The sequence below is a fragment of the Heptranchias perlo genome, chromosome 29, assembly GCF_035084215.1.
Source record: "Heptranchias perlo isolate sHepPer1 chromosome 29, sHepPer1.hap1, whole genome shotgun sequence".
NCBI classification, from domain to species: Eukaryota; Metazoa; Chordata; class Chondrichthyes; order Hexanchiformes; family Hexanchidae; genus Heptranchias; species Heptranchias perlo.
In genome coordinates, this window is record NC_090353.1 from 36,899,332 (window position 1) to 36,917,821 (window position 18,490).

At 47.8% G+C, this 18,490-nt stretch overlaps 1 protein-coding gene across 1 annotated transcript in view; it reads right to left on the reverse strand.

Moving 5' to 3' along the window:
• Nucleotides 1-18,490, reverse strand: part of sugp1 (SURP and G patch domain containing 1) — a 28,489-nt gene that overhangs the window by 1,560 nt on the left and 8,439 nt on the right. Inside the window, exons 6-13 of the mRNA XM_067968563.1 lie at nt 18,162-18,304; nt 14,284-14,407; nt 12,345-12,661; nt 8,794-8,900; nt 7,418-7,595; nt 4,157-4,263; nt 2,595-2,740; nt 735-864 (exon numbers count right to left, since the gene is read on the reverse strand). Of these exons, the coding sequence (XP_067824664.1) occupies nt 735-864; nt 2,595-2,740; nt 4,157-4,263; nt 7,418-7,595; nt 8,794-8,900; nt 12,345-12,661; nt 14,284-14,407; nt 18,162-18,304 (1,252 nt within the window). The remainder of the gene's footprint in view (nt 1-734; nt 865-2,594; nt 2,741-4,156; nt 4,264-7,417; nt 7,596-8,793; nt 8,901-12,344; nt 12,662-14,283; nt 14,408-18,161; nt 18,305-18,490) is intronic.

Below are 18,490 nucleotides of genomic sequence, written 5' to 3' on the forward strand. Positions count from 1 at the left end.
CTCAATAACCACCCCCTCCATCATTAGTGTGTGTACACTCTACAGGATGCACTGCAGCAACTCACCAAGCTTACTTTGACAGCATCTCCCTCCCCTGTGACCTCTACCACTGAGCAGGACAAGAGCAGCAAAGCGGTGGGAACACCATCATCACCAAGCTCCCCTCCAAGTCACACACCATCCTGACTTGGACATATACCGGCCGTTCTTTCATCGTCACTGGGCCAATATCCTGGAACTCCCTCCCTAACACACCAGATTTTATCCTAGCTGGTTTCACCTCAAATTTAACCCAAAGATCAGGTGGTCTAACTGCAGTGCAGGACATCACCAAGGTTGAAAGGTATAGGAGAGAAGGCCAGGCAGATGAGGAAGCGATAGGTGGGTGGCCCCAAACCTGGGTTTAAATAGCCTGTAGATTATAGGAGAAAGGGAGGATGGAGAGAAGGGAGGAGTTCCAATTTTTACATCCAGAGAAGGAATGAGATAGAGTAGGAGACGTCGCAACGAGTCTTGATTTCAACACAGTGAGGACGGAGGGAGGAGGAAGAATATTCTCCAACAGCGCAAATCAAAGATCTGAAATCCAACAAAGTCTAAGGTCTTTACGGAGGAGAGAAAGTTCTCGGACGATCTGAACAAATTCTGTAAAGTCGGAGCTTTGCATACACAGAGCGCCAAACATCGAGACCCCCCCCAGAGCCCCTCACCCTTCTCCGCCCCTTGTCACCTACCAGCGGGTTGGGCCTGAACCTGTAGGCCAGCATCATCCGCTTACGGAATGCCTCGTATTCGTCATCGTCCTTATTCAGCTCTGCCGGGCGATCGATACCAAACCCGGCTCCATCCACCGCCGTGGTGCCTCTGTGCAGATAAGAAAAATAAAATACCATCACCAAAAGACTTATATGTATATATAATGCTTTATCATCTTTCCCCCTGGCGAGGGACTTCAGTTATGTGGAGAGACTGGAGAAGCTGGGATTGTTCTCCTTAGAGCAGAGAAGGTTAAAGGGAGATTTAATTGAGGTGTTCAAAATCATGTAGGGGTTTTGACAGAGTAAATAAGGAAAAACTGTTTCCACTGGCAGAACGGTTGGTAACCAGAGGACACTCATTTAAGGTGATTGATCGGGAATGAGCTGCCTGAAAGGGCGGTGGAAGCAGGTTCAATAATAACTTTCAAAAGGGACTTAGATAAATACTTGAAAAGGAAGAATTTCCAGGGCTATGGGGAAAGAGAAGGGGAGTGGGAGTGGATAGCCGGCACAGGCATGATGGGCCGAATGGCCTCCTTCTGTGCTATATGATGAGTCTTTGATTCTCCAAAATGTGACTGTTATGTAGCAAGGACAGCAGCCACTGAATACAGCAAGATCCCACAATACCAACAGAATGAACGACCAGTTAAACTGTTTTTGGTGCTGTTGGTTGAGGGAAGAATTTTGACCAGGACTCTGGGAGAACTCCCTTGCTCTTCTTCAAATGGCGCTGTGGGATCATGAACATCCACCTGGGCCCCTGGAGTAGGCAGACAGGGCCTCGATTTCACGTCTTGTGGAAGACAGCATCTCTGACAGTGCAGCACTCCCTCAGTACTGACCCTCCGACAGTGCGGCGCTCCCTCCCTCAGTACTGACCCTCCGACAGTGCGGCGCTCCCTCAGTACTGACCCTCCGACAGTGCGGCGCTCCCTCAGTACTGACACTCCGACAGTGCGGCGCTCCCTCAGTACTGACACTCCGACAGTGCGGCGCTCCCTCAGTACTGACACTCCGACAGTGCGGCGCTCCCTCAGTACTGTCCTTGAGCCTACATGATGTTCTGGAGTAGGGCTTGAGCCTCCTGATGGACTGTAGATTTTGAGCTTATTGGCTCGGTACTTCACAGTCCCAGTGGAAGAGGTCAGAACTCTTAGGGCCTGGAATAAAACCGAGGCCCAGAGGTATAGCCATTAAGATTCTTGGCCTGAGGGATGATAATTACTACCACCAGCTACACGACCTGGTGATTGAGCAGCTAACTCCTAATCACTCTTCATTGGCCCCCTGCTGAAAAAGTACCAATACGTGGGCATCCTATGGGGGTGGAGGGGGAAGAGGAGAGGGATTGGTGGGGTGGGGGAGGGATGGGAGGGGAAAGGAAGGAGGGGGGGACAGGATTGGGACTGGCTGTGATGCCCTCCCCACCCCCCCCCCCCTCCCATGTTCAAACTGCCAGTTGACACGTATGTTCAAGTTAGGAAGGAAGAAATGCAGGAACAGGAAATGGCTGTTCAGCCGCCCGAGCCTGATCTGTACCTTACCTCCATCTATCCGCACGCAAAGGAATGGCCATTCGGGTGAGATACAGGAGGGGCTGCTGGTACAAATCCGTGCCTTTGGAGGAGGGTAAAGTGACTACTTGCTTTCCTCCCCTTTAAAAATTATGTCGCGGGGCACTTCCAAAACACGTACAAGGATATGAGGACTGCTGTTCGCAGAACAGGTGCACAGGCATCTCATAGCTCAGCCTCGGTCCCCTCCTCAGGACTGGCATTCAAACTCACGTTACCATACAGATTTATTTCATAGATCAGAGCCTCGGTTCCGTACCTGGGCACGGGAGCTTTGATGCCTTGTCCCTCAGAGCCTAGTCCATCGCCCTCTTTCCAGCCCATTTTCATCAGCATCTGGTAGCCAATGTTCTCCACAGTTATTTTGAAGTCCTTGTAGTCCGAGTAATCGGGCTCTCTGCCTTCCTGTGGGAGACAAACAAGAGAGTGTTGAAGCAGTTGCGGGGGAGGAGGGCAAGTGAGTGTGTACGCATGTGTGGCCAGTATACTTGTGATCCTTATGGGTGACTGTATACAATCACACACTAGAGGGTAAAAATTTAAAATTCTCATCCTTGTTTTCAAATGTCTCCATGGCCTCGCCCCTCCCTATCTCTGTAGCCTCCTCCAGCCCTACAACCCTCCGAGATCTCTGCGCTCCTCCAATTCTGGCCTCTTGCGCATCCCCAATTTCCTTCACTCCACCATTGGTGGCCGTACCTTCAGCTGCCTAGACCCTAAGCTCTGGAATTCCCTCCCTAAACCTCTCCGCCTCTCTCTCCTCCTTTAAGACGCTCCTTAAAACCTACCTCTTTAACCAAGCTTTTGGCCACCTGTCCTAATGGCTCCTTACGTGGCTCGGTGTCAAATTTTGTTTGATAATCGCTCCTGTGAAGCACCTTGGGACATTTTACTACGTTAAAGACGCTATATAAATGCAAATTGTTGTTGTTGTAAATCTGGTGATGACTCACAAACTGGCGAAGACTTGCAGGGAATATCACAGGCCCAAAGCGTGAGACTTTCTGACGTGCGCTGGGTACATTCGAGGCAATGCAATCAGTGCGAGGCCTCGCTAAATTCGCTCTTATATCTGCACACAGGAGTCCAATCCCTACCAACATACTTCATCAATAGAAAATCCTGCCCTCCGACTGAGGGTAGTGTGAATGAACCATAAGTGGAACTGGAAAAATTGTTAAAAATGAAAGCAGCTCTTGGACATGGGTTCAAATCCAGCCCAGAATGATGGGATGAAAGTCTCTATCAACTGTAAGAGTGCAGCAAGAAATGAGTTAGGCAAATCTCAATCCAGTTGCTGGTCGATATCAGCCTAGAGCATAACACAGCTCAAAATTTGGCCCTAAATTAGCAATCTCACTGTGAGGCCACAAGAGAGCTGGTGTTGGACAAGTAAGTGTCGCACAAATGCAGTGGGAAGCACATTTGATGGGACAGTGTCAAGGGAGCTTTACTCTGTATCTAACCCGTGCTGTACTTGTCCTGGGAGTGTTTGATGGGACAGTGTAGAGGGAGCTTTACTCTGTATCTAACCCGTGCTGTACATGCCCTGGGAGTGTTTGATTGGACAGTGTAGAGGGAGCTTTACTCTGTATCTAACCCCTGCTGTACCTGCTCTGGGAATGTTTGATGGGACAGTGTCGAGGGAGCTTTACTCTGTATCTAACCCGTGCTGTACCTGCCCTGGGAGTGTTTGATGGGACAGTGTAGAGGGAGCTTTACTCTGTATCTAACCCGTGCTGTACCTGCCCTAGTAAAGTTACTCAAATTAGCAACAGCCATAATCCACTTTATAAAGTATCTTCGGGTAATCTAACTTACCTTTAGAGCTTTGAACGTCTCCATGAATTTGTCCAGTTCGTCGGGGGGCAGGAAATCTCCAATGAAGTGCTTCCCTCGACCCATTTCGGTCAGTTGTTCTGCCCACTCTACCAAAGAACAGCACATGTACAAACTGTGATGGACTATAGACAACTGTGTGAACCACCATTAGGGCTGCATCCTTCCCAGTGACGGGGACAACACAGAACATGACCAGGGATTCCCAAACAAGAAAGAATGCAGCCCCGATACAGTGTTTAACCTTTTCCAGGTGTATGTTGTCAGGGTCCTTGAAGGCAGTAACAAGCTCCCATAGCCTAGATCAGAGGAAAGAAAGAACTTGCATTCACAACCTCAGGACATCCCAAAGTGCTTCACAGCCAATGAAGTACTTTTTGAAGCGTAGTTAGTCACTGTTGTCATGTAGGAAACGCAGCAGTCAATTTATGCACTGCAAGGTCCCACAAACATCAATGAGATTAATGACCAGATAATCTGTTTTAGTGATGTTTGAGGGATAAATATTGCCCAGGATACCGTGGGAACTCCCCTGTTCTTCATTTGAAATAGTGCCATGAGATTTTTTACATCCACCTGAGAGGGCCTCGGTTTGATGACTCATCGGAAAGATGACACACCTGACAGTGCAGCACTCCCCCAGTACTGCTCTGGAGTGTCAGCCTGGATTATGTGCTCAAGTCTCTGGAGTGGGGCTTGTGTACACTCTACAAAAAATGTGAGTGAGAAAAGATTACGGATTGACCTTGCTGGCTTGAAGCAAATGCTGGAGAGAAAGGAAATCTCTAAAGTTAAATGAGTGGACTCAAGCTATCAACTGTCGGATTGTTTTACTAAAAGAGGTACATGTACGAAGAAATTATTAGGGGCCCTGGAGAAGGGTCGCCTCACAATGTAATGCTTTGAATAGCATAAGTTGTACAGAGTATGGAAGTTTTTGTTTTAAGTCCACAAAAAAAAGCGCCAGGTAGTGAAGAATAGCCTGATCTTCAGTTGCTTCCAAGCCTCTATTCACAGAGCTCCACATCACACCCCCCGCCCTCCACACACTCTAGATCAGTGCTCATATAAACGAATACAAGAGAGTCCCCAGTTGATACCCACCACCTGAATACAGTTAACAGCTTGGACCTGAATCCTTCTGACTGAGAGGCGAGAGTGCTCCCAACATGCCACGGTTGACTCACTACAGACTGGGGATCCAACCAGGGGCCTTCCTACTTATATTAAGCAGTAGATTTACCCACTGAGTCATCAAAGGGGAGTGTGGATGCAGGTAGATTTACTGGGTGATTCTAAGGTAAGGCTCACAAAATCAGACTTCATTGAACCTTCCCTAGAGCTCACTATTCATCTGCTTCCTCGCATTAAGTTCAAGGATGTCTCCACTACAGTACTGAGGGAGTGCTGCACTGTCGGAGGTCCCATCTTTCGAATGTGACGTTAAACCGAGGCCCCGTCTGCCCTCTCAGGGGGATGTAAAATAATCCCACGCCCACTATTTCAAAGAAGAGCAGGGGAGTTGTCTCCGGTGTCCTGGAAAATATTTATCCCTCCACCAACATCATTAAAACAGATGATCTGGTCATTATCTCATTACTCTTTGTGGGATCTTGCTGTGCGCAAATTGGCTGTCGCATTTCCTACATTACAGCAGTGACTACACTTCAAAAGTACTTCAATGGTTGTAAAGCTTTGGGATGTCCTGAGAATGTGGAAGGCGCTGTAGAAATGCAAGTCTTTTTTTGCTTTTAAAGTAGTCCTTTCACCCAATTTGCATATTTCTTATTCACTGATTGCTCCTGTGTGAATTTGGCACGGCTTGGGGGTTGGGAAAGGGCTGATCTCAGTGACCGGCGACAGAAGCACTTCCAGAGGGTAAGCCGGGTTTAAGGACTAATGTTGGGGTGACGGTTTGGAACAAAGTGCAAGAAAGCATCTGTTGAAAACACAGTGGCCTCACTGGTGGATAAATACTTAATCAGAACACCGAGATCTGTTAGTATCAGCGTCTCTCGATATAGAGGAGTTAGCAGGGTCAGGGAATTAAACTATATAGGTGGCCTCGGGCACTCCATGGTACCTGTACAGCCCAAGAACACAAAGATCCTGGCCATCCCTGACACAGACCTCGAGAAACTATTTCCTCTCGTAGGGGACTTCCAGAACAAGGGGGCACGTTCTTTAAATTAGAGCCAGGCTATTTAGGAGTGAAATCAGGAAGCACTTTTTCAAAGGGTAGTGGAAATCTGGAACTCTCTCCTCCTAAAAGGAACACAGGAACTGGAGTAGGCCATTCAGCCCCTCGAGCCTGTTCCGCCATTCAATTAGATCATGGCTAATCTGCATCATATCTCCAGCCACATGCCTTGGTTCCGTAACCCTTAATACCCTTGCCTAACAAAAATCTATCAATCAAAAGGCTGTGGGATGTGTTAAAAATTTCAACAGTGAGTTCGCCAGATTTTTGTTCGGTAATGGACACAGAGCAAAGGCGTGTAAATGGGGCTGAGGTACAGATCAGCCGTGATCTGAGTGAATGGCGGAGCAGGCCCAAGGAGCTGAATGGCCCACTCCTGTCCCTGAGTTTCTATGCGAACTGGTTTTGCTGCCTGGCTCCAGAGGTGAAGCAGCGGATATGGATCCCAGTGGACCCAGGCCAGTCTGTGGGCGGACTGAACCACACACAGGACAGGTAATAATATATTACCTGGCCTGTCAGGGGCCCCCAGTGCCAGGGCGCGGAGGCCACAAGTGAGCCTAGTCACCCCAGGTTCATGTCACCAGAGACATGGCCCTGCCTTGCTCACACTCTGGAAGGGAAGGTCTGTGGCCGGAGCCTTAAAATCCCAAACACAAGTTGCTTCTACGTTGCCAACTGGGCCCTGGAACGTAAACGGGATCACCAGCGGCCTCACCCGCAGTGGATGCAGCCCTGCAGGTTAAACCCTTTACAATCGTCTTATGCCTTGACCACTGCAGACTGCCGTGACCCTGTGGTTACCTATAACTGCTGCGACCCCGCGGTTACCTCTGACCGCCGCGACCCCGCAGTTACCTCTGACCGCCGCACACCGCTGTGACCCCGCGGTTACCTCTGACCGCCGCACACTGCCGCGACCCCACGGTTACCTCTGACCGACGCACACCGCTGTGACCCCGCGGTTACCTCTGACCGCCGCACACTGCCGCGACCCCACGGTTACCTCTGACCGACGCACATCGCTGTGACCCCGTGGTTACCTCTGGTCTTCTCCATCTCCATGTGCCGGAGGCGATGTTCCCAGGTGCCGCCGTCGCCGTCAATCTCCTCGTCACTGTCATACTCATGCCGGTGATCCTGAATGGCTTTCTCCCACATCATCTGCATTTCCTGCATGGCTTGCTTGTGCTTCATGATCATATCATACATTTGCTGCATCTGCAACCAACCCAGAAATCACTTCAGCCATCCAGCCATATGCCCTGAGACTGTTTCAGCCCCCTCACCCCTTCGCCACCCCTCACCATCTCCCTGGGGTGCTTCGACCCAGTCTTGCATTCTCCGATATGTGCCATAGCTCTCTAGAAACACTTCTATCCAGCTCTTCGCTTCCCATCTGCAAAAACACTATCACCAACCCCTCGCTCTCTGTATATGCACTGCCTCCTCTCCATCCATAAATACTCTTGTACGACCTGCCCAATATTCCTCTCTCTAAATGGAAATCTCTTTCTAACTGCCCCTGACTGGTTCCTCTCTGTTAATGCCCCTGTACAGTTTTCTCCTTGCCCTCTCTGTAAATGTTCCTGCCTAGTTCCTCTCCAGCTCTCTCTAAACATTACTTATTCTGGTGATATTGCTGTACAGTCCCTCAGTTTCTCTTTGTATGTGACCCTGCCTGGTTTCTGCCCCTCTGCAAATGCCCCTCTCTGTAACTATCACTGCCTAGTTTCTTTCTGTCTCTAAGTTCACTACCCCAGTATCTGTCTGTGTCTCTGTACCTATGCCTGGTTCCTCTCCCTGTGTAATGATCACTGCCCAGGCCCAGTATCTGTCTGTGTATCTATGTCTGGTTCTGCTCTCTCTGTAATTATCACCGTTCAGTGCGTATCTCTCTCTCACTAAGTGCTCTGGCCTAGAGTGTGCTTGTGACGGTTGGTCGGTCTCTCCCACTGTACCACAACCCCCCTCTCTCTCTCTCTCTCTCTCTCTCTGGATGCCGCACTGTACCACCCCTCCCTCTCTAAACATTGAAGCCCATAATCCCCAGTGTAGCTCATTTCTCTACTATTGTATTAAATCGGTAGCTTTACTTTTAGGTCAGTTTTGTAGATGTTGCTATGAAACGGGTGCATTTTGAAAAGCAGAAGAGGCTTCAGTTCTTCAAAGTGTTTAACGAGGAAGCCGTGAGCAAAGTGAGGTGCGTCAGCGTCCTGGCACGAGGGAGTGTTTAACCAAAGGTTACTGCCTCCCGGTGCCAATGTTGCAGGTCAGAAGCAAAGCAGGACAAAGCAAGACTGCCCAAAGCATGCAGCGTCCAACCCCTGCTGCAGATATGCCACTGTCCTGCATCACTGCAGGGCTGCACTCCCCTTGGCCACACCTTGCCACTAATGATTGTCTTGCTGGAATTTACCTCCTGCTGTTCCTTCAACTGTTTCTTCTGTGCATCACTGAGCTCGGTGACTCCCACCAATCCGACCGGCTTACCTTTCTGATAGCCGAGCCCCTTCAACTCCTGAGCTGCAATCACACAACACACACACGCACACACAAGAGGCATTAGTTTACATAGGATGTACAGAAACAGCTGTTAGGGACAGTCCGTGAACCCTAGTGATTAACCAGGAATGTGATGATTATGCAGTAGAGCAGCCTCCCTCCACTGCTCATAAGCTTCTCGAACCCACAAAGATTCAATTCCCGGAGAACCGTTTGCAGCATAGAATTATATAGAATTTACAGCACAGAAACAGGCCATTCGGCCCAACAGGTCCATGCTGGTGTTTATGCTCCACACGAGTCTCCTCCCTCCCTACTTCATCTAACCCCATCAACATATCCTTCTATTCCTTTCTCCCTCATGTGTTTATCCAGCTTCGCCTTAAATACATCTACACTATTCGCCTCAACTACTCCTTGTGGGAGCGAGTTCCACATTCTCACCACTCTCTGGGTAAAGAAGTTTCTCCTGAATTCCCGATTGGATTTATTAGTGACTATCTTATATTTATGGCTCCTAGTTTTCAGTTCCCCTATTAGTGGAAATATCTTCTCTACGTCTACCCTATCACAACCTTTCATATTCTTAACGACCTCTATCAGGTCACCTCTCAGTCTTCTCCTTTCTAGAGAAAAGAGCCCCAGCCTGTTCAATCTTTCCTGATAGTTATGACCTCTCAGTTCTGGTATCATCCTTGTAAATCTTTTTTGCACCTTCTCCAGTACCTCTATATCTTTTTTGCAATATGGAGACCAGAACTGTGCACAATACTCCAAGTGTGGTCTAACCAAGGTTCTATACAAGTTTAACATAACTTCTCTGCTTTTCAATTCTATCTCTGGAGTTTAGAAGAATGAGAATGTATAAAATTCTTAGAGGGCTTGACAGGGTAGATGCTGAGAGGCTGTTTCCCCTGGCTGGAGAGTCTAGAACTAGGGGTCATAGTCTCAAGGTAAGGGGTCGGCCATTTAGGACCGAGAGGAGGAAAAATCTCTTCACTCAGCGGGTTGTGGATCTTTGGAATTCTCTACCCCAGAGGGCTGTGGATGCTGAGTCGTCCAGTATATTCAAGACTGAGATCGATATATTTTTGGACACTAAGGAAATCAAGGGATATGGGGATACGGCAGGAAAGTGGAGTTGAGGTAAAAGATCAGCCATGATCTTATAGAATGGCGGAGCAGGCTCGAGGAGTTGTATGGCCTACTCCTGCTCCTATTTCTTATGTTCTTATCCGTCTAGAAATGAACCCTAGTGCTTGATTTGCTCAAGCATGAGTTAATACTGTGGCACATGTAATATGACCCTGGGAGCCACCTCCAGCCCAGTTACCCCTTCACCTGCTCCATGTTTTTTTTATTATTCATTCATGGGATGTGGGCGTCGCTGGCAAGGCCGGCATTTATTGCCTGTCCCTAATTGCCCTTGAGAAGGTGATGATGAGCCACCTTCTTGAACCGCTGCAGTCCGTGTGGTGAAGGTTCTCCCACAGTGCTGTTAGGTTGGTGGTTCCAGGATTTTGACCCAGTGATGATGAAGGTAGGCCGATATATTTCCAAGTCGGGATGGTGTGTGACATGGAGGGGAATGTGCAGGTGATGGTGTTCCCATGCGCCTGCTGCTCTTGTCCTTCTAGGTGGTAGGGGTTGCGGCTTTGACCTTATGATGGAGGGAAGGTCATTGATGAAGCAGCTAAGGATGGTTGGGCCTAGGACGCTGCCCTGAGGAACTCCGGCAGCAATGTCCTGGGGCTGAGATGATTGGCCTCCAACAACCACTACCATCTTCCTTTGTGCTAGATATGACTCCAGCCACTGGAGAGTTTTCCCCCTGATTCCCATTGACTTCAATTTTACGAGAGCTCCTTGATGCCATAATCGGTCGAATGCTGCCTTGATGTCAAGGGCTGTCACTCTCACCTCACCTCTGGAATTCAGCTCTTTTGTCCATGTTTGGACCAAGGCTGTAATAAGGTCTGGAGCCGAGTGGTCCTGGCAGAAGCCAAACTGAGCATCAATAAGCAGGTTATTGGTGAGTAAGTGCCGCTTGATAGCACTGTCGACGACTCCTTCCATCACTTTGCTGATGATGGAGAGTAGACTGATGGGGCGGTAATTGGCCAGAATGGATTTGTCCTGCTTTTTGGACAATATTCCACTTTGTCGGGTAGATGCCAGTGTTGTAGCTGTACTGGAACAGTTTGGCTAGAGGCACGACTAGTTCTGGAGCACTACAGCCGGGATGTTGTCGGGACCCGCAGCCTTTGCTGTATCCAGTGCACTCAGCCGTTTCTTGATATCACGTGGAGTGAATCGAATTGAATCCAGACAGCGAGTGACAGGGTCATACAATCATACAGCAAAGAAGGAGGCCATTCGGCCCATCATGCCTGTGCCAGCTCTTTGAAAGAGCTATCCAATTAGTCCCACTCCCCCTGCTCTTTCCCCATAGCCCTGCAATTTTTTTTTCCCTTCAAGTACTTATCCACAGTTTTCTAGGGTCATTGGTCCCATACTTCTTTGCTGTGGGGAAACAACTGGCATGAACTCGGCAACTACCTCAGTGATGCGATTGAAATCAGCAACTCACTGCGTGGGGCGTTACGGGGCCAGGCCCACCTCCCACCTCCCAGTGGTGCGGAGCGTTTGGGAGCAATGCTGACTTTGAGCGAGAACCTGCTTGGGATCGTGGCCTCCAACAACAAGGTCAGTGACACTTCATCAGTGCAACCATCAATCTTACCGTGAGATGCCACTAACGCAGAATACAAGAAAACTACTCGGTTTCGAACCGCTTGGATGGGGTAGTTAGGGGGAGGTGGGGGAGGGAAAGAGGGTGGCAGGGGACAGGATGACACCTGTCAGGCTCCAATAACCCCAGCTTTAAAAAGGATGAAGGACCCTGCAATCAGAGGGTGACAACTGCCAATCAGCACTATCGCATACTACAGCAGGCCTGGACTGTATCCTTGCTACAGAACACGATAACCACTTACAAGAATTTTTAGCAACAGGAAAAGGCCATTTGGTCCAATCAGCCTATCCCTTTCTCACAGATCGGCCCCACCTACCCATCATATCCCTCAATCCCACCTACCCACCATATCCCTCAATCCCACCTACCCACCATATCCCTCAATCCCACCTACCCACCATATCCCTCAATCCCACCTACCCACCATATCCCTCAATCCCACCTACCCACCATATCCCTCAATCCCACCTACCCACCATATCCCTCAATCCCACCTACTCCCCATATCCCACAATCCCACCTACTCCCCATATCCCTCAATCCCTTCTCCCTCCAGAAACACATCCAATTGCCCCTTGTACCCACTTACACTGTCTGCTTCAGTGCCCTCCCCTTGGCAACTTACCCCACAACTCTAACTTCTGCCTGGCCTCCCTTCTTACCCCTAGCTCCCTGTGCTGCGAGACCATTTCCTTATTCAGAGAACTTACTTGTTAAGCCAGGCACTTGCATCGGATAAGCCAATTCAGGAGGAGGAAGTTCAATCTTGTCGTCCTCTGGGCCCCACCGGCTCTTCTTTTTCTTTTTAAGCGAAGAGGAAGAGGACGAGGAAGGTGCGGGCGCAGGCTCCGAAGGCGAACCGCCGGAAACGTGCTCAGGCGAGCTTTTTCGCTTCTGCGTGGCAGGAGAGGACATCGCCATCAAGCTGGCTTGGACTGCCTTCTGCGCGATGGTCTTGACTTTACAGAACACTTCGACTGTGTCCCTGTAGTATCGATACGCATCGCTATTCTGCTCATAGAGAAACCTACGGAGAGGAACGGAAGTGTCAAGCGCTTCTGTGCTAGACAACAGCATGCTAATCCACACTTAGAGCCAGAGTTTTATAAAAGGAGGCTGTTCAGCCCATCGCGCCAATGCCGGCTCTCTGAAAGAGCTATCTCCTTAGTCCCCTGCCCATTCCCTACACCCTTTAAAATTTTTCTTTTCCAAATATTTCTCTACTTCCCTTTTCATAGAATCATAGAATGATACAGCACAGGAGGAGGCTATTCAGTCAATCGTGCCTGTGCTAAAAGCTATTAGGGATTCTGCTTCCATCACTGTGGGCAGGGCCTCCCATATCCCAGCAACCCTCTGCGTAAAAGAAAAAATTCTCCTAAGTCCCCCTTATTCTTTTGGTGTCAATCTTAACTATATGCCTTCTGGTTACCGATTCACCAGCCAGTGGAAATAGCTTGTTCCTTTTTACCTAATTAAAAGCCCTCATAATTTTGAGCACCTCTGTAAGATCGCCTCAAATTTCTTTGTTCTAATGTTTCTCAAGTCTCTCCTCATAACACCAACTTGCATTTATATAATGCCTTTAATGTAGTAAAACGTTCCAAGGCGCTTCACAGGAGCGATTATCAAACAAAATTTGACACCGAGCCACATGAGGAGATATTAGGACCGGTGACCAAAAGCTTGGTCAAAGAGGTAAGTTTTAAGGAGCGTCTTAATGGAGGAGAGAGAGGCGGAGAGGTTCAGGGAGGGAATTCCAGAGCTTAGGGCCCAGACAGCTGCAGGCTCAGCCACCAATGGTAGAGTGATGGAAATAAGGGATGCGCAGGAGGCCAGAATGGAGAAGCACAGAGATCTCGGAGGGTTATAGGGCTGTAGGAAGTTACAGAGATGGAGAGGGAGCAAGGCCAACACCACAGAAAAGTTTAAAACTTGCAAACATTTAGAATAAGATTGGTCACAGGCATCCAATCTCTGCAAGGAGATCTGTGGTTTATAGGAACAGGTGACTTTGGACCTCTGGTTCCCAAAGCTCTCCACCACTGGGGATTTTCCTCACCTCATGTCTGGGTCTGTTGCAGACTCATTGATAGAAATTGATTGCTATGATTAGTCAACAACTCCATTACTGTTGTATCATACAACTATCAGGATGGTAGACGGCGAACTAGATGGACTTTGGTCTTTTTTTGTCCAGGAGTTGCTATCATCAGTGCACTGGATGAGCAGAACCCAATGAGGCCCCTTATACATGACAGTCACAGCAGGAGTGAGTGGTATAAGGGAATAAGGCAAGAGGTGACCAATGGGAAAGTGATACACAGGACAGGTCCAACAGAAACCACCCCCCCCCCCACCCACCTTGTCCCCAGTGTCCTGGCCAAAATTTATCACTCAACGTCACTAAAACAGATGATCTGCTCAATTATCTTATTACTGTTTGTGGGATCTTGCTGTGTGCAAATTGGCTGCCGCATTTCCTGCATTACAACAGCGACTACACTTCAAAAGTACTTAATTGGCTGGAAAGCGCTTTGGGACATCATGAAGTCGTGAAAGGCGCTGTTTAAATCCAGCTCTTCCTTTCTTCTTTCTTAAATGGTTACAAGCCTTAGAAACAAGGCAGCGTGACAAAATGTTACTCACCAGAAAGCCGGGTTGTCTCGATTATCCTGAACGGCCATTTCTTCCACATCCGGACCCCCGTCAGCCACGAACTTTGCCAGCTTCTCAATCACACTGCGGATCTCCGCATCCTCTGGGGGTGAAACTTTAAGCAGGCTATCAGTACTTGAGTTCAACTCACACACCCAACAGTCAACAGCCAAACAAGGTCTACAAGCGTGGATGGGTAAGAGCAGGATACAGGGAGAGCATCGGTTAAATCACCACACTCACAAGTGGTTTAATGGAGACAGTGTCCCACACAACTCCACCTAGCTCTCAAACCTCTGGGTTTTAACTGGTTATATTCAGTGTCTCATCGAGCTATCATCCCAGACCTCTGTAGAAGGCATTCCAATACGAATCACATTAATTACAGCACTCTATGCACGCCTCCAGACTTAATTCTTCCCCTCCAACAGAAACAATGTGACAGATAATAGTCACTAATAAATCCAATAGGGAATTCAAGAGAAACTTCTTTACCCAGAGAGTGGTGAGAATGTGGAATTCGCCACCACAAGGAGTACTTGAGGTGAGTAGCATTGATGTATTTAAGGGGAAGATAGATAAGTACATGAGGGAGAAAGGAATAGAAGGTTATGCTGATACGGTGAGATGAAGTAGGGAGGGAGGAGGCTCGTGTGGAGCATAAACACCGGCATGGACCTGTTGGGCCGAATGGCCTGTTTCTGTGCTGCACATTCTATGTGACAGGGGAAAATAATAAAGAGGACTGTTGCATCATGCATGAAAAATTCACAACCTTCTCCCATCGATAGAGTATCTGCTCTGTGTCCCTTTCATTCACCCTCTCCCCACTAACTCTAAGCTGTGAGTCACTGCCAGTGTCACATCTTCAAACCTCCTTAGCCCATATCTGAATGCGAAGAAGTGATCTGATTAACTAACCAACGAAACTTTCATTTAAATTCTAATTACAAATGTAATCAGAACCATTAGATTTGAACACTGGCACTGGTCACCAGTAAGGCAACTGGTTTTCTGTTTTTGTGGATAAACAGGTGGAAATGTGGAATCCAATCCCACATGAATTCCTGAAATCCCATGCAATAAGAATGGAATTTACCTTATCAAGTCATCATAAACCAGGAGCCCCGGGTAGGAGCACTCTGGTATGTTTTGTTAAAGTACAGATGATTATCACCAGAATGTCTGTGAACAGTAATGTCACCACTTAATATTATTGCATTGGCAGGCTAGGCTGCTGCTGGTAGGTTTTTCCATTAAAGCTTTCAGAGCAATGTAATGGTGTATGAAAGTTTCATAGACTATCCACCTGTGAAAAACACTCAGCTAGACTATTCTACATTCTGTTCAAGCTTGAGTGGTATTTGAACCATAAGCAACTTCTGGTGAGTGCAGGTCTGTCTCTGTATAACACTGGTGTACTGGTGGTACAGGTCTGTCACTGTATAACACTGGGGTACAGTCCTGGTGAGTACAGGTCTGTCACTGTATAACACTGGGGTACAGTACTGGTGGGTACAGGTCTGTCACTGTATAACACTGGAGTACAATACTGGTGAGTACAGGTCTGTCACTGTATAACACTGGGGTACAGTCCTGGTGAGTACAGGTCTGTCACTGTATAACACTGGGGTACAGTCCTGGTGGGTACAGATCTGTCACTGTATAACACTGGAGTACAATACTGGTGGGTACAGGTCTGTCACTGTATAACAGTGGGGTACAGTCCTGGTGGGTACAGATCTGTCACTGCATAACACTGGGGTACAATACTGGTGTGTACAGGTCTGTCACTGTATAACACAGGGGTACAGTACTGGTGGGTACAGGTCTGTCACTGTATAACACTGGGGTACAGTACTGGTGGATTCTGTAATTTGAGTGGATAATAACAAGTGTATTTGGTTAATCTATCATCAGGGACAGTGTGACAAGTATGAGCTGATCGAAGAGAGTCAGCTCGGATTTGTGAAGGGTTGGTCATATCTGACTAATCTAGTTGAATCTTTGAGTTGGTACTAGCATGGTGGACAGGGGAGTGTCTGTGGATGTGGTCTATATATACTTCCAGAAAACATGTGATTAGGTTCCACACAAGATATTAAAGTGTATGGAATTGAAAGTAACCTTGTGACATGGGTCAGTAACTGGTTGTGAGGTAGAAGACAGAGAGTAGGGATAAAGGGAATGTACTCTGATTGGTGGGATGTGACAAGTGGTATTCCCCAGGGATCTGTACCAGGACCTCAACTTTTCACCATTTATTTATCAATGACTTGGATGAAGGAATAGAGAGTTGTATATCCAAGTCTGCACATGTCACTAAGTTGGGAGGCACAGTAAGTTGTGTGGATGGGAGCAGGAAATTACAAAGAGAGATAGACAGACTAAGTGAGTGGGCAAAACTATGGCAGATGGAATTCAATGTGGGAAGTGTGAGGTCATTCACTTTGGATCTGAGAAAGACAAATCGGAATTTTTTTTTAATGGTGAGAGACTGGGAGCTGTGGAGGAGCAGAGAGATTTAGGTGTCCATGTACAAATCACAAAAAGTAATCAAAAAGGCTAATGGGATGTTGGCTTTTATCTCGAGGTGGCTGGAATACAAAGGGGAGGAAGTTACGCTTCAGTTGTACAGAACCTTGGTCAGACCCCATCTGGAATACTGCGTTCAGTTTTGGGCACTGTACCATAGGAAAGATATTTGGCCTTGGAATGGGTACAGCGCAGATTCACCAGAATAATTCCAGGGCTTAAAGGGTTAAATAATGAGGACAGGTTGCATAAACTTGGCTTGTATTCCCTTAATTTAGAAGGTTGAGGGGTGATCTAATCGAGGTCTTTAAAATGATAATGGGTAGATGCAGATAAACTATTTCCTCTGGTGGGGGGAGTCCAGAACAAGGGGGCACAAACTTCAAATTAGAGCCAGGCCGTTCAGGAGTGAAATCAAGAAGCATTTTTTCACATAAAGGGGAGTGGAAATTTGGAACTCTCTCCCCAAAAAGCTATTAAGGCTGGGGGTCAATTGAAAATTTCAAAACTGAAATCAATAGATTTTTGTTAGGCAAGGGTTCTAAGGGTTACAGAACCAAGGCCGGTAGATGGAGTTAAGATACAGATCAGCCATGTTCTAAATGAATGGCAGAACAGGCTCGAGGGGCTGAATGGCCTCCTCCTGTTCCTATGTTAAGTGGGATTTTTCTAGCAGCATCTTGGTACCAACAGACTAGAAGCTTTAGTGAAAACACTAACAAAGGGCACAGTACAGATTAAAGGAAAAAAGATCCATTCATATCATTTGGCCTGCATGGTGTCCCCTGTTCCAGAGGAAAGTTTCTGCAACTACCTCATAACCAAAGTAACAAACTTGGCTTCAGTGCACAAATAAAGAGACACACATTAGAGGGCCTGTGCATGTTTGCGTATACCTCTTCATAGTTCAAGTGGGCATAATATCAAAATTTCACACATGATTACACCACAGTGAAATCCCAGAACCATCACGGTCCAGTCCTCCCAGGACAGATATAGTACATAGATGCCGTGCAAAGCTCCTCCAACATTACCCAGACAGTGGACTTTCACTGTGGTCTCATTCTCAGAAGATATACATTAGTGAGTGTGTACACGACACGGTCACACAGCCGGGACCGGGCTGAGTTTTTGCATCAATGTTCTCCCATTGAGGGAAAGGACAACTAGCTGCCTGAGCTGGATTTCAGTCGAGAGGTGAGAGGTTAATGGTACAACCCGCTGGAAAAGCTCAGCGTTGGCATCAGCCCTGACCTCTGAACTTTGTGCAGGTCAAACTGGTACTTGTGAGTTGAATCTTAATGGCAGAGGTTGCTCCTTTCTGATTCCCCTACCTTTTGGCACTGATGATGAAGGGGAGGCAGAGGTTGGCACAGGTGGTCTGGGCACTGACAGGCCAGCTAGTTTCTCTCTTTTGATTTCGGCCACTTTTTTCTTGTAATAAAGAAAAGCTCGGCTGTTGCGATCGTACAAAAACCTGCCAAAAGAAAAAAGGTGGAAAGAATTCTTAGCACCTTTCTACAGTTGAAGAGGTCCCAGCGCAAACTCCCCACGGTGTCACACAGAATATACAGCACAAGCTTCTTATAGGAGATTTATCCACTCACACCCCATTTGTTCAGTATGTCCCATGTCCATCAGACCAGACAAATCAGATGTCAGT